Below are 24,713 nucleotides of genomic sequence, written 5' to 3'. Positions count from 1 at the left end.
ATGAAACCGCTGACGGACTGAATAGGTGATGCCGCACAGGTCGGTGAGCAGGAAGACACACACACACACACACACACACACACACAGTGAGAGGTGAAGATGAAACCGCTGACGGACTGAATAGGTGATGCCGCACAGGTCGGTGAGCAGGAAGACACACACACACACACACACACACACAGTGAGAGGTGAAGATGAAACCGCTGACGGACTGAATAGGTGATGCCGCACAGGTCGGTGAGCAGGAAGACACACACACACACACACAAACACACACACACACACACACACACACACACACACAGTGAGAGGTGAAGATGAAACCGCTGACGGACTGAATAGGTGATGGCGCACAGGTCGGTGAGCAGGAAGACACACACACACACACACACACACACACACACACACAGTGAGAGGTGAAGATGAAACCGCTGACGGACTGAATAGGTGATGCCGCACAGGTCGGTGAGCAGGAAGTTGCCGAGCATCTCTCCAGGTGAACTCTGGTCCTCGAACACGAGCAGCATCTGATCCGTCCCGCATCCCACAAAGTCATCGACGAGCATCAGACGCACACCTGTCCAACAGCAGGCCACCTGAGACAGGTACATCAGCAGCACATTATCAGGAGAATAAACCGCAAGACAGAAGCGGAGAGAATGAGCACAATGAAGTAGCACTTAAAATGTATACACACACATACACACTGCAAAAAATGCTCTGCTTACTCAGTATTTTTGTCTTGTTTCTAGTCTAAATATCTAACAAATCTTAAATCAGGATGCATTTACTAGTAAAACGACATAAGATATTTTTTCTTGTTTTGTTAAAAATAACATCAAGTGAGTTTTTGCTTAAAACAGGCAAAATGATCTGCCAATGGGTGAGAAAAATAATCTTATTTCTGATTGGGACGGAAACAAGAAACAAGACAAAAATACAAAATTAGAAGAGCATTTTTTACAGCGTTCACACACTGACAGGTGAAGTGAATAACACTGATGATCTCTTCTTCACGGCTCCTGTTAGTGGGTGGGATATATTAGGCAGCAAGTGAACATGTTGTCCTCAGAGTTGATGTGTGTGAAGCAGGAGAAATGGGCAAGCGTAAGGATTTGAGCAAGTTTGGCCAGATTGTGACGGCTAGACGACTGGGTCAGAGCATCTCCAAAACTGCAGCTCTTGTGGGCTGTTCCCGGTCTGCAGTGGTCAGTATCTATCAAAAGTGCTCCAAGGAAGGACCAGTGGAGAACCGGCCACAGGGTCATGGGCGGCCAAGGCTCATTGATGCACGTGGGGAGCGAAAGCTGGCCCGTGGGGTCCGATCAAACAGACGAGCTACTGGAGCTCAAACTGCTCCAGAAGTTAATGCTGGCTCTGATAGAAAGCTGTCAGAATACACAGAGCAGCTCAGTTTGAGGTGTATGGACCAGTCAGGGTGACCTCTGACCCCTGACCCCGCCGAAAGCACCCACAGTGGCACGTGAGCATCAGAACTGGACCACGGAGCAATGGAAGAAGGTGGCCTGCTCTGAGGAATCACGTGTTCTTTTACATCACGTGGATGGCCGGGTGTGTGTGTGTGTGTGTGTGGCTTACCTGAGGAACACATGGCCCCAGGATGCACTATGGGAAGAAGGCGAGCCGGCGGAGGCAGTGTGATGCTTTGGCCAATGTTCTGCTGGGAAACCTTGGGTCCTCCATCCATGTGGATGTTACTTTGACACGCTCCTCCTACCTAAGCATTGCTGAGACCATGTTCAGCCTTTGATGGAAACGGTATTCTGGTGGCTGTGGCTCTTCCAGCAGGATAATGCTCCTGACACAAAGCACAAACGCTTCAGGAATGGTTTGAGGAGCACAACGACCAGTTTGAGGCGTCGACTCGGCCTCCAGATTCCCCAGATCTCAATCCAATCGAGCATCTGTGGGATGAGCTGAACAAACAAGTCCGATCCGATCCGCCTCGCAACTTACAGGACTTAAAGGATCTGCTGCTAACATCTTGGCGCCAGATACCACAGCACACCTTCAGGAGTCTAGAGGAGTCCATCAGAGACGGGTCAGGGGGACCAACACAATATTAGGTTAAAATGTTATGCCTGATTGGTGTGTATATATATATAGTTTACTAGGTAACTGAACACAAGCTTCTTATTTAATGCATCTTCAACACAAACCTGCACTACACATAAGTGAGATGTTTTACTTCAGTCTCGGTGTGAACGTTCCTCTTACAGCAGCTTCTGGATTGCTGCGATGCATCGTGACAGATAATATACAATCTGACATTTTCTGCTGCTTTGAAATGTTCTGGTGGAAGCGCTAACCTTTAAATGAAGTCCTGCGAGCGGCTTTACACTGCGAGTCCTGTATAATAAACTCCTGAGCTGTGATTGACAAGACGAGCTCAGAAAGAGTCCGCAACCTGCTTCCTGTTTATCGTTTATTAAACGCCTGAACCTCTTAAGAGCAGCAAACTCAACTTTACAGAACTGAGTCGCGGTCACCAACTGCATTTGGGGTCGCTTAAAATGATTTAAAGCAAGACAAAACAAGCTGTAAAATCATCATGTTGCTTATTTTGAATTGTCAACGACTGACATTTTATTTTATGTCCCAAGGTTTTGGAATACGTGGACAATATATGAGGGAATATATATATATGCCGGGTCGCCTTCTTCCCATAGTGCATCCTGGGGCCATGTGTTCCTCAGGTAAGCCACACACACACACACACACCCGGCCATCCACGTGATGTAGAAGAACACGTGATTCCTCAGACCAGGCCACCTTCTTCCATTGCTCCGTGGTCCAGTTCTGATGCTCACGTGCCACTGTTGGTGCTTTCGGCGGGGTCAGAGGTCACCCTGCCGCCCCATACGCCTCAAACTGAGCTGCTCTGTGTATTCTGACAGCTTTCTATCAGAACCAGCATTAACTTCTGGAGCAGTTTGAGCTCCAGTAGCTCGTCTGTTTGATCGGACCCCACGGGCCAGCCTTCGCTCCCCACGGTCATCAATGAGCCTTGGCCGCCCATGACCCTGTGGCCGGTTCTCCACTGGTCCTTCCTTGGAGCACTTTTGATAGATACTGACCACTGCAGACCGGGAACAGCCCACAAGAGCTGCAGTTTTGGAGATGCTCTGACCCAGTCGTCTAGCCGTCACAATCTGGCCAAACTCGCTCAAATCCTTACGCTTGCCCATTTCTCCTGCTTCACACACATCAACTCTGAGGACTAAATGTTCACTTGCTGCCTAATATATCCCACCCACTAACAGAGATCATCAGTGTTATTCATAACGTTATGCCTGATGTCACAATGGGGAAATAAAGACGACTTCATCAAAACCGACCACACACACACACCTGGAAAGTGTCTCTCCACACAGCGCAGACGTTCCCCAAACTGAAGGTTACGACGACGAGGCATTCGTTCTTCAGCGTATGAACCATCTGAATGCTCAGCGGCTGCTCGTAAGGAAGAGCGCAAACGTCCCGAGGAAATCCGTCCTCAAATCTCACCAGCTGTTTTGTGCTCGTGACGGCCAGAATGGCTGATTTAAAGGAGCCCCTAATTCGCTCGGCGGAGATAACCATCATGCACTGGGTCACCGAGCTGTAGGCGTCAGGGAGCAAACATGCATCACAGCACTCTTCCTCATCCTCCTCCTCTATGAAATACAGTGTGTTTTTCACATCAGGCGAGTGTTGTGTGGCGTAAATAACTCGTTTTCTCTGAAGTTCGCCTATAAACCTGACTGTCATACCAATCGATACTTCCTTTACGCCGCCACTCCGACAGGACGCATAGAAAACCGAGTTCTCATGGCTCCAGACTAAAGTAGGACCCTGCAATATCGAAACATGATCTTTCATCTCATTCGGCAATGCAAACTCAACATAAAGCCTTCCTTCGGCGGAGTAAAGCATGTATTTGAAAGCAGACGTCCTCTTCTTGCACAGCTTCAGCAACACACACGGCACCTTCTGTCTCCGCTGCTCATCCAGAGCCAGGCCGCAGTGGAGGATATCCGCATCCGCAGAGCTGTCCTTGTGGATCAGGCCTCGCTCTCTGATGGAGAAGCTCCGCGAGTTTTGGTCGAAGGATAGGCGAGAGAAGGAAACCTCAGAGCCTTTGCGGTGATGATCTCGGCCTTTTGTGGTTAAACTCTTGCTCTGGAAAGCCAGCACATCTCCTCCGCACGAAAGCATCCCCATGAGCCGTCCGGATGCCATCGCTTACACTCCAATCACACTGGAGAACGAGAAAGCATTCTGATTAAAAAAAGCCTTTCGACAAACTTACTGAGTATCATCAGGCTCATTTAGTAAGAATATGGAGGACAAATCAGCTCATTTTTACATTAAATGCATATAATTACAGGACCTGAAATTAAGCATGTTTATACGCTTGTCCTTCGACAGAAGTAAATTGGTCATTCACATTAAAAAATGTGCTTGTCCATTTTCATTATTTTGACTTTTAATGTTATAAATATGACTTAGTATGTCATTATTTAGACTTTTCATGCTATAAATATGACTTAGTATGTCATTATTTAGACTTTTCATGTTATAAATATGACTTAGTATGTCATTATTTAGACTTTTCATGTTATAAATATGACTTAGTATGTCATTATTTAGACTTTTAATGTTATAAATATGACTTAGTATGTCATTATTTAGACTTTTCATGCTATAAATATGACTTAGTATGTCATTATTTAGACTTTTCATGTTATAAATATGACTTAGTATGTCATTATTTAGACTTTTCATGTTATAAATATGACTTAGTATGTCATTATTTAGACTTTTAATGTTATAAATATGACTTAGTATGTCATTATTTAGACTTTTCATGCTATAAATATGACTTAGTATGTCATTATTTAGACTTTTCATGCTATAAATATGACTTAGTATGTCATTATTTAGACTTTTAATGTTATAAATATGACTTAGTATGTCATTATTTAGACTTTTCATGCTATAAATATGACTTAGTATGTCATTATTTTGACTTTTCATGCTATAAATATGACTTAGTATGTCATTATTTAGACTTTTCATGCTATAAATATGACTTAGTATGTCATTATTTAGACTTTTCATGTTATAAATATGACTTAGTATGTCATTATTTAGACTTTTCATGTTATAAATATGACTTAGTATGTCATTATTTAGACTTTTAATGTTATAAATATGACTTAGTATGTCATTATTTAGACTTTTCATGCTATAAATATGACTTAGTATGTCATTATTTAGACTTTTCATGTTATAAATATGACTTAGTATGTCATTATTTAGACTTTTCATGTTATAAATATGACTTAGTATGTCATTATTTAGACTTTTAATGTTATAAATATGACTTAGTATGTCATTATTTAGACTTTTCATGCTATAAATATGACTTAGTATGTCATTATTTAGACTTTTCATGCTATAAATATGACTTAGTATGTCATTATTTAGACTTTTAATGTTATAAATATGACTTAGTATGTCATTATTTAGACTTTTAATGTTATAAATATGACTTAGTATGTCATTATTTAGACTTTTAATGTTATAAATATGACTTAGTATGTCATTATTTAGACTTTTCATGTTATAAATATGACTTAGTATGTCATTATTTAGACTTTTAATGTTATAAATATGACTTAGTATGTCATTATTTAGACTTTTCATGCTATAAATATGACTTAGTATGTCATTATTTAGACTTTTAATGTTATAAATATGACTTAGTATGTCATTATTTAGACTTTTCATGCTATAAATATGACTTAGTATGTCATTATTTTGACTTTTCATGCTATAAATATGACTTAGTATGTCATTATTTAGACTTTTCATGCTATAAATAGGACTTAGTATGTCATTATTTTGACTTTCATGTTATAAACATGACTTAGTATGTTAAAATTTTGGACTTTTCATGCTATAAATATGACTTAGTATGTCATAGTTTTGACTTTTCATGTTATAAACATGACTTAGTATATCATAGTTTTGACTTTTCATGTTATAAATATGACTTAGTATATCATAGTTTTGACTTTTCATGTTATAAATAGGACTTAGTATGTCATTATTTTGACTTCATGTTATAAACATGACTTAGTATGTTAAAATTTTGGACTTTTCATGCTATAAATATGACTTAGTAAGCTATAATTTTGGACTTTTCATGCTATAAATATGACTTAGTATGTCATTATTTTGACTTCATGTTATAAATGACTTAGTATGTCATAGTTTTGACTATTAATGTTATAAATATGACTTCGTATGTCATAATTTTGGACTTTTCATGCTATAAATATGACTTAGTATGTCATAGTTTTGACTTTTCATGTTATAAATATGACTTAGTATATCATAGTTTTGACTTTTCATGTTATAAATATGACTTAGTATGTCATTATTTTGACTTCATGTTATAAACATGACTTAGTAAGCTATAATTTTGGACTTTTCATGCTATAAATATGACTTAGTATGTCATTATTTTGACTTCATGTTATAAACATGACTTAGTATGTTAAAATTTTGGACTTTTCATGCTATAAATATGACTTAGTATGTCATTATTTTGACTTCATGTTATAAATGACTTAGTATGTCATAGTTTTGACTTTTAATGTTATAAATATGACTTGGTATGTCATAATTTTGGACTTTTCATGCTATAAATATGACTTAGTATGTCATAGTTTTGACTTTTAATGACTTAGTATGCCATTTTCACTTCATGTTATAAAAATGACTTAGTATGTCATAGTTTTGACTTTTATGTAAAAATATGACTTAGTATGTCATAATTTTGACTTTTAATGTTGTAAATATGTGTCACAATTTTGACGTTTCATGTTAAAAATGACATAGTCATAGTTTTGACTTTTATTTTATAAATATTACATCGTATATCCTATTTACTTTTCATAATAGATTATAGATTATACTTTTCATAATAGACATTTTCATGTCATAAATATGACTTAGTGCTTCATAATTTTGACTTTCGTGTTATAAATATGACTTAGTATGTCATTATTTCATCTCACAATTGACTTAGCATGTAGGCTACTTTTTTATGCCAATGATTTACTAAATAATGCTTTGTGTGGCGGAAATAGGCTTCCATACGACAAAACATGATACACTAATATTAATAAATATATGACAGAAAGCGGTGGTTCATACTGTACCTCAGCAAAACTTTCACATTGTTTACACTGGAATCTGTGTGTGTGTGTGTGTGTGTGTGTGTGTGTATTCTCACACGCTTCTTCAAGCTCCAGCTCTTCCTCAAAGCGCGCGCGCATTTCAAGCACGTCACGTTTTCTCGGTATCTCTTAAAGAAACAGTGCTACAGTTCAATCACTGTTTCACAAATAAGTGATGTTGTCATAGGCTTTTACTGCTTTTAGATTGCGCACATGATGCAATCATTTGCTTTTAATTACCAGAGCACATCAGAGGAACTTTATCTTGCTCTAAAAGCCTGTTCAAAGGTTAGTTTGACATCTCAGAGCCAACATGGCGTCATCACGCGTCCAGTTTCACGGAGTGTGCGGTCTACTCCGCGGAAGAGCGGCCACTGCTGACTGACAGTGCGATCCATCATGGCCGAGGCAGCACAGGCGGAATCAGAGCAGGTAATCACAAAGCAAAACAAAACAACCATTACGCTTTTTATTCGCATCTGAAATTAATTTATAATTAACATTTCGCTCTCTCCAAAAGGACATCGAGAGCAAGATCGAGGAAACACGGCAGAGGTTTAAAAGCGAGTATGTTGAGGGTGAGTTAGCAGTACGCTAAGTTCTCAAGCTTCACAATAACAATAAAATGTCACATTAATTCAGAAATTCAATATTAAAAAATAAATGTAAGACTTTCTGTGGATCATGTGCCATTCATTATGAGAGATATTTAATATTCGATATTACAACTGATAGATTCAACTGTCAGGAATCATAAATCATGTTTTAATTATAATTATGTAGATTTTTGCTGTTTTAAAACCCGCAATAATGAAGAATAAGTAGCAATACCTGCAAAAGTCAGTCAGTGTGTACTATAATGTACTTTCATGTTATAAAGATGACTTAGTATGTCAAAATTTCGACCTTTCATGTTATAAATATGACTTAGCATGTCATAATTTCGACCTTTCATGTTATAAATATGACTTAGCATGTCATAATTTCGACCTTTCATGTTATATGGCTTAGTATACTGTCAGAATTTGGACTTTTCATGTTATAAATGACTGAGTATGTCAGAATTTCGACCTTTGATGTTATAAATATGACTTAGTATCTCATAATTTCAACATTTCATATTATAAATATGACTTATCTCATAATAACCTTTCATGTTATAAAAATGACTTAGTAATAGTGTCAATTCCGACCTTTCATGTTATATGACTTAGTATCTCATAATTTCTACCTTTTATGTTATAAATATGATTTAGTATGACATAATTTTGACTTTTCATGTTATAAATATGATTCAGTACATCATAATTTTGAGTTTTCATCTCATAAATGGCTTTGTATACTAATTTGATGTTATAAATATGTCGTAATTCTGAGTTTTCATGTTTCTGTAACTGCAGAGTCCCAGGACCGATATGACAGCCGAGACGTGGAGAAGCTCCAGAAGGACGAGGCTCTGGTGGAAGCTTATCTCACATGGAGGCACTTTATTGTGGACGACACCTTAAAGATGATCGACGAGAGCTTCCAGTGGAGGAAAGAGTTTAATCTGAACGGTATGCATGCGCTGAAATGAGGAAGTTACTCACATGCATGACAGTTCCTGTTGCACCAACCTCGTGAAAACATGTCCTTGCCACATTTACCAAAAAAACGAATTCAACTTATTTTAGGACTAAAGTCCTATTCGCACAGGATTAGTATTATCTGGTGATTTGTAATAATTGCAAAGAATGTCTGTGATCTTAATCCCAAGCGAATCGGCCATGTCTGCACACTGCAAAAAATGCTCTTCTTACTCAGTATTTTTGTCTTGTTTCTCGTCCAAACATCTAAAAATTCTTAAAACAAGAAGTATTTACTAGACAAGCAAAAGTAATTGTCTTGTTTTGGGAAAAATAACTCAAAATGAAGAGAGTTTTTGCTTAAAATAAGATAAATAATCTGCCAATGGGGTGAGAATAATAATCTTGTTTTCTGTTTGAATTAAGATTATTTTTCTCACCCCATTGGCAGATTATTTATCTTATTTTAAGCAAAAACTCTCTACATTTTGAGTTATTTTTCCCCAAAACAAGGCATAACTTTAACTTGTCTAGTAAATGTTTCTTAATGTAAGAATTTTTAGATATTTAGACTATAAACAAGACAGAAATACTAAGTCAGAAAAGCATTTTTTGCAGTGTAATTTGTAAAGTAAAAATTCCCCCGCGAATGAGCTACCATATTTCGCTGAACACCGAGGTCCTGTGTAGTGTTCAAAAGTACCGACCGCGATACCAATTCGGTACTGAAATGTTAAAAATGTGACGCTTCGAGCGCTGTTGAGCGGAATCGTAAACACCTCTGACTGGCCATTGTGCTCACGCGCTCATCAAATAGGTCTATGATTGGCTACTTTGATCAGCGCTTCACAAACATGTTGTAAAAATACATCAATGACGCTTTTCACGGAGCGCTTGCACAGATGCACACAGAGCGTTTGAATGTAGGTGTCTATCAGCCTACCGGTCCGCTGGTCGACGCCTGCGTGTGCTCTCAAACGCTCCCGTCCCGCTTTCAAAACACTTTTCAAACACTTCCGTGTAGGCCTGCACGATATTGGAAAAATATTACATTGCGATATTTTTTCCCCCAACGATATACATTGCGATATTGAGAGCCATCAATCCAGGCTAAAGTCAATAATTACCGTTCCGTGATATTAATAATTTCACTAATAAGCAAGCTTCATTACATGTGACAAAAAGAAATGTTGGAAAGTATGTGCAAACATGAAACTAAACCTCCAGTAGGTGGCAGCAGGTGACCGTCTTAACAAGTGAGTCACTGAGTCGTTCATTCAAACGATTCATTCGAACGCTGAATCGTTCACATTTGTTGCTACGAGTGAGACGTGTTACGGGTCTGCTGTGAGCGATTTTCACTGCTGAAATAGAACAAAAACACTAAATATTGCATCTAAATGTAAGTGACTAAGTGATTGTTAATTAGTTGTTTATGGAGCTGTCATATGAAATCAGTGTCATTTTCAGTCGTGATGGTGTTCAGGAAAACGCTCTAGTGTTGTGATTTCCCCGAGAGGCTGCACGAGCGTGAACAGCGCCACCTTATTATCATCAGTTCATCATATATTATCATCCAATATCAATCGCCACTTACACTAAATAAATGAACATTCTTGCATTTTGGTGATTCGCTAGTTATTTTTTGTTTTAATCAGGCGGTCTTGTCTTGTCCGTCAGTTAAGTAAAATTCTCTTTCACTTGTCCCTTCAAAACGCCCACATGTCCCGGACAAGCGTTAATGTCGAGCCCTGCTTTGTATTCGTCGTAAAGATCTTTGTGGTGCCGTTTTAAGTGATCAGACAAATTGGTGGTGTTTTCTTGTTTTGTGGCCACAAGACACTCCATGCAAAGTACCTCTTTTTGTTCAACATCCTCCTTTATGTAGCCAAAATAGTCCTAAAAAGATTTCTGGTACGAACCTTTTTTCCCCTCTTCTACTACCCTTCACATCGCATGTTCCGGCGATGTGACTATCGCACACGCGCACATCGCGATGTCGATGTTAAAACAGAATATCGTTCAGCCGTGAGTTGATCATTGTAGCCAATCACAGGCACATCCGATGAGCGCGTGAGCACAATGACCAGTCAGAGGTGTTTACAATTACAGCTCAACAGCGCTCGAAGCGTCACATTTTTAAAATTTCAGTACCGATTTGGTATCGCGGTCGGTACATTTGACAACACTAGTCCTGTGATAATATTAGTTCCGCCGTGCGAATCGGCATCTCTGTGATTTGGCCAGGATTAGGCGGATCGTTTATAATTTTTGCAAGGTTTTTGTTTTCTGTCATAGTTTTGACTTTTTATGTTAGGAATATGACTTAGTATGTCATAATTGTGACTTTTTTTGTCATTAATATGACGTCATAATTATCTTTTTTGTTATAAAAATGATTTAGCGTGCCAATTTTGACTTTTTATGTTATAACGACGACTTAAAAGTCAAAATTATGATGTACTGTGTTATAAATATGACTTAGCATGCTATAATTATGACCTTTCTTGTTATAAATATGACTTAGTATTTTATAATTTCGACTTTTATTTTATAAATATTAATAAGTATGTCATAATTTAGATTTTTATGTTATAAATATAATTTAGTGCATGATAATTTTGACTTTAATGCTATAATTATGACCTTGTTCCATGTTATAAATAAGCCTTGCCGAATTGATCGTGTTAAAGGATCAGAAGATACTAGTCCTGTAATATTGGTCTATATATTAATTTCTTTATCATTAGTATTTTCCTCTTGATCCTAATGAGTTATGGATGAATAACTCCATAATAACTCCATAATGAGCCATAATGACGATATGCTTCATCCGTATAACATTTATAGAGATGTACTTGAGAAGCGATTTCCTAGCTTTAGTTCCTAATGAAGTTATTATGTTATTAAGTTATAATGATTGTTATTGTGTGTCATCTTCAGCACAATCCTCTCCTTGTCCTTTAAAGCTTCAGCGTTATCTCAGTCGCTTCAGCAGATTTTGTGTCATTAGTGTAACTTTCATTGCCAGATAAACAAATGGCGTCCGTGTTGATTTGTGTCTCAGACGTCACTGATACCATTGTGATGACTCTGGAAGAAATGAATGCGAGATATGTAGTTTTGGTAACACTTTAGTATGGGGAACACATTCACTATTAACTACGACATTTGCTTTAATAAACTCCTAATTTACTGTTATTAATAGTTAGTAAGGTAGTTTTTGTAGCATTTAAGTTTAGGTATTGGGTCGGATTAAGGGATGTAGAATAAGCTCATGCAGAATAAGGCATTAATATGAGCTTTATAAGTAGGCCTGTCGCAATCAATAAATCGATTAATCGCACAATAAAAAATATGAGCTCGATCATTTTTACGGGCCGCGATAATTTCCATTTGCATGCTTATTTTTTTTCTCATGTGGACGCGTCGAGTATAAACAAGTATGCAGTTTGATAAATGCAAGTTAATTCTTCAGTCCAATCTTGTGTGCTAAAAAGGCACATTAGTTTCTGTAGAGATAGCAATACAGATTCTCCTTTTGCCAAATAAATGAAAAGCATGTCATCAATGTCTTCTCTCTTGCTGTCTCAAAATCTCACTTTCCTCAGAGATGGTCAAGTTCAGTTTGTGCATGATTAGGCTACATGATATAACAATTCATTTAATACTGTATCCTATATTGTGGATAATTAAGCTATATATCATATGCTGAAGTCAATTTCTGGAATGTTAATGATTAAAATAACAACAACAAGAACCGTACAGAACCGAAAGCCGTGACCCTGAAACCGTGAGCCCGAAACCGTGACCCTGAAACCGTGACCCTGAAACCGTGAGCCCGAAACCGTGAGCCCGAAACCGTGACCCTGAAACCGTGAGCCCGAAACCGTGACCCTGAAACCGTGAGCCTAGAACCCTGAGCCCGAAACCGTGAGCCCGAAACCGTGAGTCCGAAACCGTGAGCCCAGAACCGTAAGCCTTGAACCGTGAGCCCGAAACCGTGAGCCTAGAACCGTGAACCTAGAACCGTGAGCCCGAAACCGTGAGCCTAGAACCGTGAGCCTAGAACCGTGAACCCGAAACCGTGAGCCTAGAACCGTGACCCTGAAACCGTGAGCCTAGAACCCTGAGCCCGAAACCGTGAGCCCGAAACCGTGAGTCCGAAACCGTGAGCCCAGAACCGTAAGCCTTGAACCGTGAGCCCGAAACCGTGAGCCTAGAACCGTGAACCTAGAACCGTGAGCCCGAAACCGTGAGCCTAGAACCGTGAGCCTAGAACCGTGAACCCGAAACCGTGAGCCTAGAACCGTGAGCCCGAAACCGTGAGCCTAGAACCGTGAACCTAGAACCGTGAGCCCGAAACCGTGAGCCTAGAACCGTGAACCTAGAACCGTGAGCCCAGAACCGTGAGCCTAGAACCGTGAGCCTAAAACCGTGAGCCCGAAACCGTGAGCCTAGAACCGTGAGCCTAGAACCGTGAACCTAGAACCGTGAGCCCGAAACCGTGAACCTAGAACCGTGAACCTAGAACCGTGAGCCCAGAACCGTGAGCCTAGAACCGTGAGCCTAAAACCGTGAGCCCAAAACCGTGAGCCCGAAACCGTGAGCCTAGAACCGTGAGCCTAGAACCGTGAACCTAGAACCGTGAGCCCGAAACCGTGAGCCTAGAACCGTGAGCCTAGAACCGTGAGCCTAAAACCGTGAGCCTAGAACCGTGAGCCCGAAACCGTGAGCCTAAAACCGTGAGCCTAGAACCGTGAGCCTAGAACCTTGAGCCTAAAACCGTGAGCCTAAAACCGTGAGCCTAGAACCGTGAGCCCGAAACCGTGAGCCTAGAACCGTGAGCTCGAAACCGTGAGCCTAGAACCGTGAGCCTAGAACCGTGAGCCTAGAACCGTGAGCCCGAAACCGTGAGCCCGAAACTGTGAGCCTAGAACCGTGAGCCCGAAACCGCGAGTCTAGAACCGTGAGCCCGAAACCGTGAGCCCAGAACCAAGAGCCCGAAACCGTGAGCCCAGAACCGTGAGCCGGAAACCGTGAGCCGGAAACCGTGAGCCGGAAACCGTGAGCCTAGAACCTTGAGCCTAGAACCTTGAGCCTAAAACCGTGAGCCCGAAACGGTGAGCCCGAAACGGTGAGCCCGAAACGGTGAGCCCGAAGCCGTGAGCCCGAAGCCGTGAGCCCGAAGCCGTGAGCCCGAAATCGTGAGCCCGAAACCGTGAGCCCGAAACCGTGAGCCCGAAACCGTGAGCCTAGAACCTTGAGCCTAAAACCGTGAGCCTAGAACCTTGAGCCCGAAACCGTGAGCCCGAAACCGTGAGCCCGAAACCGTGAGCCCGAAACCGTGAGCCCGAAACCGTGAGCCTAGAACCTTGAGCCCGAAGCCGTGAGCCCGAAACGGTGAGCCCGAAACGGTGAGCCCGAAGCCGTGAGCCCGAAGCCGTGAGCCCGAAGCCGTGAGCCCGAAGCCGTGAGCCCGAAGCCGTGAGCCCGAAACCGTGAGCCCGAAACCGTGAGCCTAGAACCTTGAGCCTAAAACCGTGAGCCTAGAACCTTGAGCCCGAAACCGTGAGCCCGAAACCGTGAGCCCGAAACCGTGAGCCCGAAACCGTGAGCCTAGAACCTTGAGCCCGAAGCCGTGAGCCCGAAGCCGTGAGCCCGAAACCGTGAGCCCGAAACCGTGAGCCCGAAACCGTGAACCTAGAACCGTGAGCCCGAAACCGTGAGCCTAGAACCGTGAGCCCAGAACCGTGAGCCCGAAACCGTGAACCTAGAACCGTGAGCCCGAAACCGTGAGCCTAGAACCGTGAGCCCAGAACCGTGAGCCCGAAACCGTGAGCCCGAAACCGTGAACCTAGAACCGTGAGCCCGAAACCGTGAGCCTAGAACCGTGAGCCCAGAACCGTGAGCCCGAAACCGTGAACCTAGAACCGTGAGCCCGAAACCGTGAGCCTAGAACCGTGAGCCCAGAACCGTGAGCCCGAAACCGTGAGCCCGAAGCCGTGAGCCCGAAGCCGTGAGCCCGAAACCGTGAGCCCGAAACCGTGAGCCCGAAGCCGTGAGGCTAGAACCGTGAGCCCGAAACCGTGAGCCCGAAGCCGTGAGCCCGAAACCGTGAGCCCGAAACCGTGAGCCCGAAGCCGTGAGCCCGAAACCTAAACACAAACATCCGTTGCCGTTTTCATCCATTTTATTTATTGTTTTTGGTATTTATTCAAGTGCATTTTTTGTTAACAGATTAAGAGTCCATTGCTTTTATTGTTTTTGGTTGTTTTGTTCATTTATTGTGGATATTTAAAATATTTTCAATTTTCAAAGTTAAATAGTCTTTAGAAATAAAAGTTTATTGATCTTTGAAAAGGTGTAGCTGCATTATTATGTCATTATCATTATTTTAGATGAAAATGGTCTCAGAACGACAATACTATCGTTTATCGCAATCATTTCTTGGCCAATTTATCGTCCAGCAACATTTGTTATCGTGACAGGCCTATTTATAAGTATTAATAAACAGCCAATAGCCTAGTAATATGCATGCTTATAAGCAACTAGTTAATAGTTAATAACTGAACCTTAAAATTAAGTGTTAGCGTTGTTTTTGCAGATCTGGTGGAGAGCAGTATTCCCCGGTGGATGTTCGAGAGCGGCGCGGTTTACCTTCACGGATACGACAAAGAAGGAAACAAACTCTGTAGGTGGAGTTTAAACGTTTTAATCCTTTGGTTAAAATGGCATGGAATTTTTTTCCCCTCCAGAGCAAGAAGATCAACCTAATTACATTTTTTTTAAAGATATATATATATGTGTGTGTACGGAAGCCCTGAACGGCCATGGATAATATTTTTTTTTCTGTCTTGTTATGTCGTGATCACGAGTTAATTATCTCGTGATCTCGAGATAACAAAAGTTGTTTTCTCGTGATAACGACATAATTTTCTCGTGATCTCGAGATAACAAAAGTTGTTTTCTCGTGATCACGAGTTTCATTCTGAAATTCTGCACAGCACCCAGAGTCTACGGTTGCTGTAGCAACGAACACAACTTTCACGGGCATCTGATCAATGGATAATAAACCGTGCCATCTTTCAGCAAAATCTTTGCTTCACTTAATACACATTTTATTTGTGTAATTAACATGTTTAAATGATCAAAAGAGAAGGATCCTTCAGAAGGATGGCAGATTATTCTGTTCTATTCTAAAAATCGTTTAGTTTCGATTCAGCCCATTTTATTTTCCTCATTCGTTTGAAATAACATTACATAATTTGTTTGTTATTAGTATCTTTCCTTCTAGCCTTTATTCCATTAAAAAGCGGTGCAGTAGCATACTCCATATTTCTAAAAACAAACAAACGTTTAATCCAGTGAATACAGTCTCGTACAAAATACAATCGTTTTAATTGCACATTATCACTGATTTAAATTAGGCTGCAATGCATCTTTACATGGGCTATACATCACATCTAGGCGATACATTGAGTGACACAATCTGGCAAACTAACGGTTATTTAGGCTGCTGATTAAAATGGCATTTTAATGCACAAAAAGGTGCAAATAGAACAGTGAAATCAAAATGAGTTTAACAGTAAGTTTAGTAACGCACCAAACGCTATTATAGCAAACTAATCACATTAGACCATTCAGTTATATTAATTGCCTAATGCACACAGTACTGCACAAATTATAGTGATCACGAAAGGTCTTCAACGCGTTCAATCTGGACCAGTACAACACAAGGTGGATAGGCTATACCGCACCCCATCAGTTAATTGGTTCTATACTGCCACCTCGTGGCGCAGTTGTGTAACTTAGAAAATATGAACTCGTGATCACGACAAAACAACTTTTGTTATCTTGAGATCACGAGAAAATTAACTCGTGATCACGACATAACAACACAGAAAAAAAATATTATCCATGGCCGTTCAGGGCTTCCGTAGTGTGTGTGTGTATTTTTTGTATAATTTATTATATATTAAATTCCATATATATAGTTAGTATAATTTATTATTAAATTCCATATATATAGTTAGTATAATTTATTATTAAATTCCATATATATAGTTAGTATAATTTATTATTAAATTCCATATATATAGTTAGTATAATTTATTATTCAGTTAAACTATAAAGTAAATAAATACTGGTACTTAAATATAATTTATATATATATATATATATATATATATATATATATATATATATATATATATATATATATATATATATATAATTTATTATTATATTTAACATATTTAAGTATAACTTATTTTATATTCATAAATAAATAAATTGAAATATTTATATAATTAGTATAGTTTATTTAGTACAATTAACTTTTTATATATGTAATATACATGTATATGTTTAGTATAATTTATTATATATTAAATTGCATGTATATATTCTAAACACAAATAAATAAAAATGTAGAATTAGTATAGTTTAGTAAAATGTTTACATTTACTATAACTTCTTTTATTTTAACACTATAGATATATTCTTTATTTGTATCGCCCAGTTTCAGTGTGAATAATGAAGTGCTTTTATTACAAACGCAGCATTTACTCGCACTGAGTTTCGCCTGAAGAATCAATAAATGAAAATAATCAAATAAATGCCTCCGTGTTTTTCTCCGCCAGTCTGGTTCAGGGTGAAGCTCCATGTTAAGGATGCCAAAACCATCCTGGATAAGAAGAGGTATGTGGCGTTCTGGCTGGAGCGCTATGCCAAACGCGAGCCAGGAATGCCGCTGACCGTCGTGTTCGACATGTCCGAGTCTGGACTCAGCAATATAGTAAGTTTTATTCATTTATTTATTTATTTTATTTATTAGTTTATTTGATAGGGACCACGCATATTCATGAACATTGTTGTATAAAAATACACCATGTAAATATGCCAAATTAAGTTCTTCACTCGACTCTCAGCGAATGACCAAAGTTGCCTGATATAGAAACAGAGCGGCACGCGGCATAATCTGAAAGCCACGCCCACCGAAAAAACAAACAAACAACCATCTCCATTGACTTTCTATTGCGGGAAGCGGCCTCCTTGTCATTTCTGACTTATTACAAAAAAATCTAACAATATCTAAAAGCTGATATGTGATAAGGTATACAGAATGCAAGCTAAAAAAACAAGTTTTTACACTGCAAAAAATGCTCTGCTTACTTAGTATTTTTGTCTTGTTTCTAGTAAAGATATCTAAAAATTCTTACGGTAAGAAACATTTACTAGACAAGGACAAATTATTGTCTTGTTTTGGGAAAAAATAACACAATTAAGAATTTTTGCTTAAAGGGGGGGGTGAAACACTCAGTTTCAGTCAATCTCATGTCAATCTTGAGTACCTATAGAGTAGTATTGCATCCTTCATATCTCCGAAAAGTCTTTAGTTTTATCATATTTATAAAAGAAATATGGGCTGTACCGAGTCTTTCCGGAAAAAACCGAGCGCCTGGAGGCGTATCGAGTTGGCGAAGCTAAAGAATGACGAGCGGGCAAAGCGGTGACGTCCTCAAGCGTGGAGAAACCCATCGCTATCACAGATAATGATCCACAATCAAATCTGAGGCAGAAATAAACTGAACAGGAGAAACAGCAGCAGCAGGACGTCCGTCTCTGTGGTATGGACTGTATTTAGTGGCCTGTCAACATTTGTGTGTGTTAACTCGCAGTTTATGAGGACATGATTCGGTTTATGGACTATTGTACGCGACTAAACCTTAGATGTAGCAAGCAGAACGGTTTAGCACGTCAGACTAGTGTAACGTTATACAGAGAACAACAATGGAGTCCGTTAGCGCATTTGAATGACGAAGCACGCGATCGTGTCGTTTACTGATGTTTACTCACGCGACGATAGCCGACAGCACAGACATCTGAAGCAGTTTAACTCACCGGCTGCTTCCAAAGCAGGACCGAACCTTTATCGCTGGGACCGCTTCGTCAGAAACACACTTCTTTGGTATGATTTGGTGAAGTCCTGACAGCAATGGCGTGTAGATCCACTTTGAGACGCGACTGAAGCGATGTTGTGAAGCTTCCCGTCATTTCTGCGTTCAAATCGGTTCAAATGCAGCGCTGTCTTCCCAGAATGCTGTGCTGAAGCGTTGAAGTCGCTCGACGTCACCCATAGGAATAAAGTGGAGCGCGGCGCAGACAATAACGACAGAAGTGTTCACGGACGACTGGATCTGCAGCTGAGAGTGTGTATGGGCGTGCGTTTCCTCTCTCGCTCTAGTCACGCGCGCGCGCACCCTACCGGGAGAAGAGCCCGTACGGCCCATACAAGGACCTTCCGCTCTATTAACGTCAAGCCGACCCATACTCGAAAAAAACTCTCAGAAGCTTGTGAGAAACCGGAAGGAGTATTTTTAACACAGAAATACTCCATCAAACGTCCAACATTAGTTTTTGAAACTTTGTCTGTTTAGGATGGGAATCCGAGTCTTTAACAGAGGAAAGCTCAGTGTGCAGGAAACAGCATTTCACCGCCCCTTTAAAATAAGATAAAAAATCTGCCAATGGGGTGAGAAAAATAATCTTGTTTTAATATTATTTAGCTTACTCTATTGGCAGATTATTTATCTTATTTTAAGCAAAAACTCTCTTCATTTTGAGTTATTTTCCCCAAAACAAGACAATTACTTTTATTTGTCTAGTAAATGTTTCTTGTTTTAAGAATTGTTAGATGCTTGGACTAGAAACAAGACACAAATACTGAGCAAGAAAAGCATTTTTTGCGGTGTGAGATTAAGTGCTCATGGAAGAGATGGGTTTTTACCTGTCTTTTGAATGAAGTGACTGTTTTGCATCTCACAATCTAGTTTTGAGTTCTGCTTGGTCTCGGGCCATTATTGACCCTCACGCAGATATTTTAGGTCATTAGCTGAACGAGTCGAAGGTGCAAAGGGACACTCGCTGCAGATTACTGTGGCCTTTAAATCCCTTCGGTCAATCCAAACCCGCTTGCTTAATCCGAGAGAATTTCCCGTCAAACGCAGAGCTCCTCGTCTCATGTTCCTGCAGCAGAAATGCGGAGGTTTAATGCCGCTGGAAGCCTAATGCCAATTTTATACAGAGGAATTAGAGTGTGCTTTAATTAATGCTTATCTTATACGACTGCAAATTGGTTTTGCATGTTTATAATATGAAGGATCGCCACGTCTTTACTAAGGAGACATTTATTGCGGAAGGATCAGATCATTATTCACACACTGTAAAAAAAAAAATTGTTGGTTTAACTTAAGCTGATGCTGACTTTTTGAGCAATGTTGCTGAAAGATGTCGCTTGGACACTTTATCATTGAGAATGGGCAACAAATTTCTATCTTGAGATCCAAAGAGAAATGTGTTGCCCATTCCCAATGGGAAAAAGCCCAGAGAAACATCTTTCCGCAATATTGCTCAAAAAGTTACTCTGTGTATCATCAGCTTTAAAAAAAATAAGTAACCCGGTTGCCTTAAAATGTTGAGTTTATTGAAATCAAAAATTTGAGTTGATACAATGAAGGAAATTTGTTTAATAAATAGAAACACAAAATATTATTGTATCTGAACCACATAAAAACTGTGATAAATCATGAAAATAGCACAATTTGGCTGCGTCATCACAAATAAAACACACAATTACACAATATGCTTACACAATCTTCTAATAATTTTTGAATAAAGGTTGTCGATTCTCAAAAAAAATTCATTTTATTAACTCAAATTTTTTATTTCAATTAAATAAATTTTTAAGGCAACCAGGAAACTTATTTTTTAAATATTTTTTACAGTGCACTGCAAAAAAAGGCCCTTCTTACTTAGTATTTTGCTTAGTATAGAAAAATAATCTTAAAGGTCCCGTTCTTCGCGTGTTTTCGAAGCTTTGATTATGTTTACAGTGTGCAATATAACATGAGTTCATGTTTCGCGTGTACAAAAACAGTTGTTTTCACAGAATTGACGTATCTGTACAGCGCTGTTTCCTCTGTCCTATAAACGGCCTGATGATTTCCTCGTTCTATGAAGTCCCTCCTTCAGAAACACGTAACAAGTTCTGATTGGGCCAGCGCTTCCCGTGTTGTGATTGGACAGCAGCTTAGCGCACTTTGCCTGGAAAGGTCCCGCCTCTTACAATAACGGGGCGACGCAAGCGCTGAATGCGCGCTCTTCTCCACGCGGGAGAGCAACGAGACCACGCCCCCTATTTTGCGTGTTCTTGTGGGCGGAGCCAACAAACGGCTCTAGTGATGTCATCACAGCAGGAAGTGCAGCGGTGTCGTCCAAACCGGCCGTTCGCTGTCGGCTTCGAAAGGGAACTTCTGTTAAATAAAACATCTCGCTTGGCATTGAACTTTGAGCTTTATAATTTTACAGGTATTATTTATGCTCTAACAGCAACATTACACACTAACTAAAGTTTGAAAGATGGAATCGCCAAGAACGGGACCTTTAATGCAAACAGAAAACAAGATTATTTTCCTCACCCCATTGGCAGATTATTTATCTTATTTTAAGCAAAAACTCTCTTCATTTTGAGTTATTTTCCCCCAAAACAAGACAATAATTTGTACTTGTCTAGTAAATATTTCTTAATGTAAGAATTTTTAGATATTTTGACTAGAAACAAGACAAAAATACTAAGGAAGAAAAGCATTTTTTTTGCAGTGTGCAGGAACTTTAGCACCAACAGTACCTCAAAACATGACTTTTATTGTCTTTAATGTTCCAGATACTGTATATATATTTCACTCGCTTAAAGGACAACTCTGGTGAGAAATGACCCTCGGGGTGATTAACAGATGGTCAGCGAGTAGATCGTTCTCTGGGATGCGTTTTCATGGAAATCGAATGTAAAGAGTTTTATCTCTAAACACAGATTAGCTTATAGCGCTTGTCTATGGGGCACAGGGTCAGTGAAATTAAATCGCTAGTTAATACCACTAACAGCTCAAACGGTCATCGGTTAACATCCCTAAAACAGAGAGAGAAAATGTAATAAGACAATTTCAGAGGTGTAAATTTGAACATGTTTATTTTAATTTCCATAAATTCCATATGGCTCGATTAATCCTGTAATATATGTATAGTACAGGACTTTTTTTTTGACATTGCCAACCTGTAAATTCATTTGAGAGCAAGTAATAAACCCAAAAAAGGATTGTTTAAAGTTGCGTATTGTGCCTTTTCCTTTACCACTATTTGTTTAATAATTTTAATGGAACCGGAACCGGAACCGGAAAATTTCTCACGATTCCCAACCCTAATAATGAGGGTCCCTACATGCAAACCGAAGCATTGAGAACTTTGTAAGTGTACAAACAGTTTAATAAGAAGATACTTAATAAACAGAGTGCATTACGCGTTCACGGACAGGCGCCATCTTGGAAAACAGTCTCGACTCATCGAGCCGCGAGCGCTCTGCTAAGTGATGAACTGTGACTTGGAATCTCATATGGTCCGTTGTTTCCGGAAGAAAACACTGAACACAACAGAGAAAAAAAATAAATAAAAATAAAAATGTCCATGTAATTAGATTTCACAAACTTAATTCCTATCGACCAGCTCACTAAGAACAGCGCTCGTGGATCGATGAGTCGAGACTGTTTTCCAAGATGGTGCCTGTCCGCGAACGCGTAAGGCACTATGTTTATAAATTATCTTCTTATTAAAGGGGGGGTGAAATGCTGTTTCCTGCATACTGATCTTTTTACACTGTTAAAGACTTGGAATCCCATACTAAACATAGACAAAGTTTCAAAAGTTAAGGTGGACGTTTGATGGGAGTATTTCTTTGTCAAAAATACTACTTCCGGTTAGTCATAAGTTTCGGCAAGTTTTTTGAGATCATGCGTCCCCTTTGACGTTAATGGGGGCGGAATTTCCTTGTATGGGCCTTACGGACAATTCTACCGGAAGCGCGTGAGAGAGAGAGAGAGAGAGAGAGAGAGAGGGAGAGAGCGAAAGCAACAGGCTACGTCCATCAAAGCGCTGGCTTGTAGGATGCTGCACAGGTGATGTGCACATAACAATGTCACCAAAAAAGTGCGTTTTTGGTTGCCAGACCAAGACAGTCCTGCACAGATTCCCCCAAAACCCCGCGTTAAGGCAACAGTGGATGTAATTTGCTTTTCCGGATCAGCAACTGAGTTGCGCGAATGTTTATATCTGTTCGCTGCATTTCGGTGCCGACTGTTTCATAAACAAGGCCCAGCTCGACGCCGAATTTTCCCGATCGCCTAATGCTGAAGGATGGAGCAGTCCCAACGTTAGAAGGGTGAGTGAGACTGCTTTTAGTCCGCTTACTGTCTACACAAACCACGCGTAAACACACAAACACACGTGCACAACTGCACTTCCCACATGTACACCTTCAAAGACAAAAATACGACGATATAATTCAAGTATAAATATGTAAATAACACAAGCCGCTAAGCATATTATATAGTTAGTGTATAACTTGTAGCACATAGAGACGTCCTGCTCTAGTCGTTTTTGCTGCTGCTCCTGTTCAACTGCAGCCTCTGGGTCTGATTCCGGATCATAGATGTATGGCTGTATCTGATTAAAAGCCATATTTTTATTTTGAATAAAGTTTTTTTCCCGCTGTTAGGGATGACACAGCATTACGACGCACTCGACTCAACATAGCAGCAGCGAGCACACGTCATTATTTAGCTCCGCTCACACGACACGCCCCCACCCGCTCGGCTTTTTTCGGAAAGACTCGGAACAGCGCATCTTTCTTATATAATTATTAAAAAAATAAAGACTTTTCGGAGATATGCAGGATGCAATGCTACTCTATAGGTACTCAAGATTGACATGACACTGACTGAAACTGAGTGTTTCACCCCCCCCCCTTTAAACTGTTTGTACTCTTACAAAGTTCTCAATGCTGCGGTTTGCATGTAGGGACCCTCATTATGCTGCCGTGTTAGTGTGAGGATATTTTGAGCTGTTAGTGGTATTAACTAGCGGTTTAATTTCACTGACCCTGTGCCCCGTAGACAAGCGTTATAAGCTAATCTGTGTTTAGAGATAAAACTCTTTACATTCATTAAAACGCATCCCAGAGAACGATCTACTCGCTAACCATCTGTTAATCACCCCTAGGTTCATTTCTCACCGGAGTCGTCCTTTAAATTCTGATCCTTGGGGAGTTTCGTCAGATTAAAATAATAAAAAGTTGTTTGTTTTCCTCCAAATTATAACAGTGACCATGTCAGGATACTTGGCTTTGAAACAGATGTTCAATATTCTGTTGTTTTCTTGTAATAAACGGTCATTGAAAAGTCATTAATGCCAGAGTTTGTCGCTTCCAGGAACAGATATAGAGAGCAGATGTAAGCGTCAACAACAAACGGAGCTAAAGGTCACTCAAGCGTCCAGTAAACACCAGGATTGCTCAACCTGTTGTTCAGATCAGAATGATTAGCTGGTTAGAGGTCTTGTGTACGGTTAGATTTGACCCCAATGACTTTTAACCGTTAGTTTACTAATGGATCAACGGCTGCTTTACTACTGGAGGACTAGTTTAGTAACAAACACTCTCACTGAAATGCACCGATCAGACAAAACATGTGTTGGTGCTTTCGGCGGGTCAGAGGTCACCCTGCCGCCCCATACGCCTCAAACTGAGCTGCTCTGTGTATTCTGACAGCTTTCTATCAGAACCAGCATTAACTTCTGGAGCAGTTTGAGCTCCAGTAGCTCGTCTGTTTGATCGGACCCCACGGGCCAGCCTTCGCTCCCCACGTGCATCAATGAGCCTTGGCCGCCCATGACCCTGTGGCCGGTTCTCCACTGGTCCTTCCTTGGAGCACTTTTGATAGATACTGACCACTGCAGACCGGGAACAGCCCACAAGAGCTGCAGTTTTGGAGATGCTCTGACCCAG

The 24,713-nt window shown here is 40.1% G+C and overlaps 2 protein-coding genes across 4 annotated transcripts in view; one reads left to right on the top strand and one right to left on the bottom strand.

Annotated features, from left to right (window-relative positions):
* The window catches only part of fancb (FA complementation group B), a 36,782-nt gene extending 29,437 nt beyond the window's left edge, over window positions 1-7,345 (bottom strand). For 2 of the 3 annotated variants that reach the window (XM_067444689.1, XM_067444687.1), the window contains exons 1-3: window positions 7,236-7,345; window positions 3,373-4,261; window positions 441-596 (exon numbers count right to left, since the gene is read on the bottom strand). In XM_067444689.1, coding sequence (XP_067300790.1) covers window positions 441-596; window positions 3,373-4,242 — 1,026 coding nt within the window. In that variant the 5' untranslated portion in view covers window positions 4,243-4,261; window positions 7,236-7,345. The remainder of the gene's footprint in view (window positions 1-440; window positions 597-3,372; window positions 4,262-7,235) is intronic. The other variant, XM_067444688.1, reaches the window with a different exon arrangement.
* Window positions 7,346-7,482: 137 nt separating this feature from the next.
* The window catches only part of mospd2 (motile sperm domain containing 2), a 46,813-nt gene continuing 29,582 nt past the window's right edge, over window positions 7,483-24,713 (top strand). The window contains exons 1-5 of the mRNA XM_067444690.1: window positions 7,483-7,685; window positions 7,774-7,831; window positions 8,654-8,809; window positions 15,426-15,512; window positions 17,464-17,618. Coding sequence (XP_067300791.1) covers window positions 7,653-7,685; window positions 7,774-7,831; window positions 8,654-8,809; window positions 15,426-15,512; window positions 17,464-17,618 — 489 coding nt within the window. The 5' untranslated portion in view covers window positions 7,483-7,652. The remainder of the gene's footprint in view (window positions 7,686-7,773; window positions 7,832-8,653; window positions 8,810-15,425; window positions 15,513-17,463; window positions 17,619-24,713) is intronic.

This window comes from Pseudorasbora parva, chromosome 5, assembly GCF_024679245.1.
Source record: "Pseudorasbora parva isolate DD20220531a chromosome 5, ASM2467924v1, whole genome shotgun sequence".
Lineage (NCBI taxonomy): Eukaryota > Metazoa > Chordata > Actinopteri > Cypriniformes > Gobionidae > Pseudorasbora > Pseudorasbora parva.
This window is presented reverse-complemented; position numbering and strand designations above follow the sequence as displayed.